This window comes from Pundamilia nyererei, unplaced genomic scaffold (genome assembly GCF_000239375.1).
Source record: "Pundamilia nyererei isolate P.nyererei 1_Seehausen unplaced genomic scaffold, PunNye1.0 scaffold00132, whole genome shotgun sequence".
Classification (NCBI taxonomy): Eukaryota; Metazoa; Chordata; class Actinopteri; order Cichliformes; family Cichlidae; genus Pundamilia; species Pundamilia nyererei.
Window position 1 is genome coordinate 832,346 of NW_005187533.1, and position 7,249 is coordinate 839,594.

The window sequence follows — 7,249 nt, forward strand, 5'->3', positions numbered from 1 at the left end:
TGAAACCAGGAGATGTCCTTACTGAATCATCAGAGCAGAACAGTGATGGAGAAACAGGTTTACCTTTTAGGTGACATGAATGAGTTGAAGGGAAGTTATGAACTGTTTCTGAGAGACAAATAACACCAGCATCCTTTTCTAGGTAGCTGACAGCTGGTAACTGTGCAGGGGTGGATCTAGGAAAGTTTTGCCAGGGGGGCAGGTAGGGCATTAACAGGGAAAGGTGGGGCACAGAGAAATACTTTTCTTTCTTATTCTCATTTAAAATGTCTAGCTTTTATTAAATAATTATCTAAATCATACAACCAAAGTTTTTATCTGACGTAAAATGTATAGAAACCATACATATACCAACAAGACAGTGTACATATGGAAAAGATATATATAAATCTTATAAAGTTTGTATCTGTCTCGTGTGAAACCCCCCAACAAAAATTTTCTAGACACGCCACTGCTAACTCAAGCTATGCCCCAGTGTTGTGTCCACACGAAGAACCAATTCTAATATGTATCTTTAGGAGCTTTGTTGCTAGCAACCAGTCACAAAAATGATTTATTCCTCTTTTTTACAATGCAGTAAACGCACAAAATCAGAATCTGAAAAGCTGGGGGGGGGGGCATATGAGAGAAAACCTAAATCACATTTCAAATGAAGGACTATGTCATTAATAAAGTGGGCTGAGTTTCCAGTTTCTAAGGCCAATGGTGTGCTCATTTTTCCTCCAGAAGAATATTATAGCACTGCTGATGTTTTTGCTCTTTGAACAAATGGCTTCCCCCGTTAGTTTTTGCTTAAATACACTAAATTTTATATAGCACTGTTTTAAAGATGATCAAATATCCTCTTGTCCAAATAAATTAATCTCTTCAAATTTGTCCATGTCCACTGGATATGTTAAAGTTTCTGAATATTTAACTATTGTTTTTCCTTTGGTTTGTTTTTTTGTGGTTCATCAGAAAACCCTGTTCAAACTCACAGAACCATAAAAATTTCCACTCTGAGCTTTTAACTGCACCAATAAATTTTTTTTCTCTAAAGGCAAAACCTCCAATGAACAAAAAAACCAGCATTAAACATTTCTGAGTAGTTTTCCTTTGTTTAGTCACCAGATTTAAACATTTTTGGTATTATTTTCAGTCACTTCTCTTCAACATTTTCCCAAATGTCACAAATAACAGAATCATGACTGATGCCAAAACTGATATTCAAATTATCAAAATGAAACAGAAAGCCAGCTACCGGCTATTTAAGCATGCAACTATGACATATAGGGTATGGAAAACACTTTCAGTTTTGTCTCCTATACAGTACCTTCAGAGAAATGGCTCCAGTTATTGTCAGTGTCTCATGCACCTACAATAAAGTCTTATCTCCAGAAGGTTTTACTTTCATTTGTAAAGTTTCATTGTCAGACAAACCAGAATTTACTGGCAGGTGCTGATTGAACTTCAGTTCAGAGACTATTCAAGAAGGACTTGATTTAAAACCAGACTTTTTTTTTTTTACTTCCTATTTAGAGTCCTTGTAAATTATCCCTGTCTGTCTGGTAGAACAACAAACTTTACATTGTACGAGTGCCAAAAATCTCTCTTTGCAACATTAAACACTTAAATGTTTAACGCTAATGTCAATGTTAATCGCTGTGCAAGTTCTTTACACTTTTTTCATGCTGATATACAATTCAATGTGGGGGCAGGTGAGACATAAAAGCAAGGCTCTTATTTTTGTAGGTTAGCATATGAATGAGTGAATCTGTGTTATTATGTACTCGCCTTGTAGAACTGTCGCAGTAAATGCAGACTCTCTTCTCTGGCACCCTGCAAGCACAAACATGACAGTCTGAACAGTCATTCGGGTATCTCACACACACGCACGCACGCACGCACGCACACAAAGACTCACAAATAAACATGTAGCATGCAAAAAGCACAGTACAGATAATAGTGGAGGATACAGGGTGAGATAAAACTGTAAAGGTTTTGCATTATATTTTGTGCTTCAACCGAAAGCAGTTTTTCCTCTACTAGAAGCTCAAGTCCGTATCTGTGTCAGATATCTGTGGTTTCATCTGCACAAAAACACTAAAAAACAAATTGCAAATCTTTTTTTTCTTTCCCCCCCTCTTCATCTAACTATTTATTGTCTCTCAGCTAGATGGTAACAGAAAGACCTCATATCAAATCTTTCAAAGCCAATAAGTGTATTTCCCATAACATGGCTCAATTCCTCTAAATAATTCTGCTATTTCCATTACTGGAAAATAACACAGTATAACAAAATGTCAAATATGCAGTGGAATTTTCCAGATAAGTTGTTCTATGGGCATTGATAAGATATCGCCTCAGTGAGCACCACTTATCCAGCAACTTATTTTACTTGTAAAGGCAAAAACTGTGTTACTGACTGCTGTTCCTGAGAAAGACAGACATGTCAACAATACTTAATAAAAACCCACTAGTGAATTACATTCACAGGAACCTGTAAGTGTAATGCAACTGTAACGTCACTGCCTGTGTGCGTTTTAAATGCTGCTGTGATGAAAGTAATGATCTGAAAGTTAGTAAAATGGTTGATTATGGATGATTATAAGCTCTTCCAATGAGTTTAAAATGTAAGTTTTAGATTATATGAGCCATATGGCGGTGCAGCGGTTAGCACTGCCAGCTCACAGCAAAAAGGTCCTAAGTTTGAATCTAATCTGAAGTCTTTCTGTGTGGTTTCTCTCCTGCAAGAGTCCTCTCTGGATTCCTCTCAAAGTCTAAAGACAAGCATAGGGTTTGGTAAATTAATAATTAGGGATGGGTACCGGTTCTGACATAAACGGTAGTAACCAGACCGAAAAGCAGCGCACATTTCGGTGCTTTTTTCCCTGAGCTGTGATACACTTCTAGCCAATCATTTTACGTTTCCGAGGATAGTAGGCGGGTCCAGGTACGTACGTTCTTTTAGAGCAGAGCTACAGATTAAAAATTCCCAAGGCGAAGCGGTCAAAAGTCTGGCTGTACTTCACAGCAAAAGATGCAAACTCAGCAGCAACAAGTGCTTTAAGGTGATACTGTGATACTGTCAAAGGAGGTAACACCTCGAATCCGATGAAACACCTGGCGACGCATAGCTTTTTTTTTTAAAAGCCAAGAAATGCGCTGTATTTGATAGCTTGCTGCGAGACCTCACACCGAGCACATCTACTGTGGGTGTGGTGCCTGTTATCAGACCCGGAGTTAGCAACATCCCCAAAAACCTGAAGAGGAGAGTCCTGGCCCCTAGCCCTGCCAGTGTAGCAGAAATGATGATGGATGATGATACAGCAGCAGCCGTTCTTCTCTGCGTGAGTAGCTAATTTACGTTGAGTAGGCTAACCACGTTATTACATTAATGCATGTAAGGTGAACTAGCAAACATCATCATAGCTACATGCGGCTGTCTTCTTGTTTGATGGCAGATACTCCCTTCACCCTGGACAAAAAGGCTAAAATGACCAAAGAAAAAGAGGGAAACGGCTAAACATGAGAGGTTTTTGGATAAAGTTTGTGTTTTTTCCATTGTTTAAGCATTGCTTCCAGCCAAGAGTGATACCATATATGCCCCACAGCTGCAGAAAAGGCTAACATTGTTATCTTTTTACAAAAAACAGCTGAACATGAGAGGTTTTTGGACCAATTTTGTGTTCTCCATTCTTTAAGCACCGGTTTGAGCACCGTTTGAGCACCGGCACCGTTTCAAAAGTACCGATTTGGCACCGGTATCGGATAAAACCTAAACGATACCCATCCCTATTAATAATCCTAAATAGACTCTAGGTGTGAATGTGAATGGATGTCTCTCTCTATGTGTTAGCCCTGCAACAGACTGGGGACTTGTCCAGGGATAGGCTCCAGCTCCCCTTAGACCCTGAATTAGGGTAGGATGAATTATAGCCATGGTCAGATCACCATCGGTGTGATATTAGCCGTCAGACCTAAATTAAGCAAACAGGAGGCTTGATGTGCAGCATGTGGTAGGGTTGCTGTGCCCCTCCTGTGAGCTGATGCCCAAAATGCCCGTATAAAGGATAATCTTTTGTACAAATTGAACAGGAAAGCCAGTCTTGGAAACTGAGAGTTTATAGCAGTCCAAAGCCTGCTTGTTTGGCTAATAATGCTCATAACAAGCACTTCAACCGTCAACATAACCATTTAAGCTTAAACAGCCTGGACCCCCCCCCCCCAAAAAAAAGTGTGTCTTCATTACTATTAAACTGTGTCAGAGGTGGGAAATCCTCCAAGCAGAAACCCCCCAAGTGATGTTTAACCGATACCAAAAAAACAGTTAGTTTCACCAAACCCGCTGCAAAAAATAAAAGCTTTTAAAATGACCAAGAGAAGGTTTCAGTTTAAAATTGTGAATTTTGTAAAAGGAAAAGGAACTCATTGACAGCTGTGCAATTTCTTCCTAGAACTTTATGTGCGTGCAAAAAAGCAAAAAACAAAGGCAGTATTACCATGAAGTGACAGAAAAGGAAATATAACTTCCCTGAAGGATGATCACAAAAAAACAAAACCCAGATATGTAAAACCGTGTGGGCTGCAGAAAAAATGGATGTCAGTGTTTAAACAGGGGGCAGATGGGAGGTCTGTAAAAATATCATCAGTCACTAAGTGGCTCTAACCAAGAAGCCTTGCAGCTGTGAATTCTACAGAAGTGACACAATTACATGGAAAGCGGTTGTTTCACTCCTATGGATGACACAATTTTCAGCATTTCACTTCCTGCTGAGGTCCCATGTTCCCTCAAGCAGTTTGTGAGAGTCATAAAGTCTGCTAACAGGACTGTTGAAATGTCACGGGAGCATGCTTGGGTGTGCTGTACCTCCAGGCAGGCCAGATGAACGTCTTTGATAATACAGTTGCTCCCAGACAACACAGACTGCTTTAGCAAAAGGCAGCTCAGCTCGAGGGTAGCTAGACGCACTTTACCATCTGCACACAAGTAAGAGAAATGCATAAATAAGTATCAAATATAACACATTGTTTCCTGTTAGGTCAAAAATCTAAGAAATGCATCACATGCATCATATCATGCAAAATGGCTATACATGGTTTGTGAGCTTTAACAGCTAAAGTTTCTACCTCATTTGCATTTGCCGGGTTAGAAATTCTCGTAACAAATGTTTTTGCTCAGTGTGCCAGTGCATACACTATATGTTCAGCTTAGCAATATGCAAATAAAATGAACATCAAAAGAAAAAAAAAAAGAAGGTACTTTTTCTTTTTCTCTTTTAAAGGTATGAAACACCACACCAAATGTGGAAGTGTGTATGTGTTACCTGGCAGTGCAGCTTGGCTCATAACTCTAATAAGTCTTTCTACGAGGACCACGCTGTAAGAACTCCTCTCCTGGTCTGGAACTGGCAACTGCAGACGCTCCAGAAGATCAAGGTTGATACCTACAAACAAATTAAACAGAAAAACAAAGTAAAAGAAAATGCTAATTCTGAGCCACGATCATTAAGGCTGTCATCTTGGCTCGTCTTTATTCTGGGAATCTAACGTATGTAATATGTTTAATTGGTTCATCAGCAGCACAGATGGAAGGCAAATCACTGTAAGCCGTAGAGTTTTACTTCCTAAACAGCTGCGACACCACTCCACCACATTTAGGTTTTTTTAGCTGAAGGATGACACAGACATTACTTAGAACCTAAAATTATTTATGAAGTCAAAACTGAGGTGTAATCATAAAAAAGGGACCTAACACACGAGATAAACGACTGCTATGTCCACAAATAACAGACAAACTAGCAAAGAACCAATTTTAAATTGTATCTTTAGGCACTTCGTTACTAGCAGCCCGTTGCAGAAACACATCATTTAATCCCATGTATTTAGCTGAATGAAAAGATAACAGTTTGACAGGCAGTAAAGAGTATTTTTGCATGAAGACGCTGATTCCTAAAGACCTGTTTACCAAAAATGTGGAGTGTGTTCTTAAAAACTGTGAAGAAACTGAAGAAGTGGGGGACATCTGTATAGTGAAAAGGCATTTAATTCTATTCTACAAGAGAAGAAACTGCATGTTTTATGAAATAGGAAAAAATCCTTCTACTGTTCACTGAATCCTTATATGAAATAGTCTCAGTGGAAAGGTGACTTGTCTAGAAGCCATTCTTAAGGAAAAATGCTGAAAAGACTGAAGTATGCTAAATTACAAAAGAACCGGACAGGAAGTCAGTGGCAACAGGTCTGATGGAGTGATGAATGCAAATTTTAAATTTCTGGTTCAAATTGTTGTCAGTATCTACAGAAGTCTTCAGGAGAGAGATACAAAGGTTTGCAGCCATCTGTAAAACAGTGTGGAGACTCAGTTTTAGTTTGAGGTGTCATTTTTCCAGCTGGTGTTGCAAATCTGGTCAAAATTTATGGATTTTGATCCACCATGCAATACTAAAAGTATAGATTTTTCCACCTAACATTGATCCCAAACACACTGCCATTGCAGTGGAAGCATATCTGGATAGAAATACACACAGTGGATCACTATCAGTCATGGATTGGCCTCCCCAGACGTCAACATTACTGAAGCAGTGTGAGATCACCTTGGCAAAAAACCAAACAAAAGGCAGACAATATCTAAAGAAGAGCTCTGAATGTCCTTCAGGAAACCCGGAGAAGTATTCCTAAAGACTACTTAAAGAAATCAGAAGAAAGTTGCCTGAGAAAGTTCAGGCTGCGATGAAGAATAACAGTGGGCATACCAGACACTGACTCTCAAGCTGGTTACAACAGAAACATTTTGCTTCATGTACTGTATGCCTTCACATGTTTTAATAAATTACTGCACCTATTTCCAAGACCTTTGCACAGTGCTGTGTAACACTGAGTGCTCAGGTAGAGTAGAAAAGCACTATATAAGAACCAGTCCATTTACCAGTTGCTGTATACAAACAAATGAATCTACATGTATTTTAAAGAGAACAATCATACAGCCCTTGAAGCAAACAGATGTCAATAATTTTCTTTGTTACTTGATATTCATTCACTTAAATAGAGAGACAAAAGCCTTATTATTACATGTCAAAAGGTTTATGCCAGGAAAAGGTAGGAGGAGATGAGAAGGGAGGTGATTAAGAGGCTCTAAATAAGAAACTATGCAGCTGTAGATTCTGTAGAAGTGATAAAAGTTACATGGAAAGGGTTTTTTCATACAATGTGAAATCTAAGAACATCAGTCTTTAATCAATTTCATTAAGAATTACCAGATGACAACAAT

The 7,249-nt window shown here is 38.8% G+C and overlaps 1 protein-coding gene across 4 annotated transcripts in view; it reads right to left on the reverse strand.

The window, feature by feature from the left end:
• clec16a (C-type lectin domain containing 16A) overlaps positions 1–7,249 on the reverse strand; it is a 53,596-nt gene that overhangs the window by 23,264 nt on the left and 23,083 nt on the right. For all 4 annotated transcript variants that reach the window (XM_013913439.1, XM_013913437.1, XM_013913436.1 and 1 more), the window contains 3 exons: positions 5,307–5,426; positions 4,850–4,959; positions 1,774–1,818 (listed from right to left, as the gene is read on the reverse strand). In XM_013913439.1, coding sequence (XP_013768893.1) covers positions 1,774–1,818; positions 4,850–4,959; positions 5,307–5,426 — 275 coding nt within the window. The remainder of the gene's footprint in view (positions 1–1,773; positions 1,819–4,849; positions 4,960–5,306; positions 5,427–7,249) is intronic.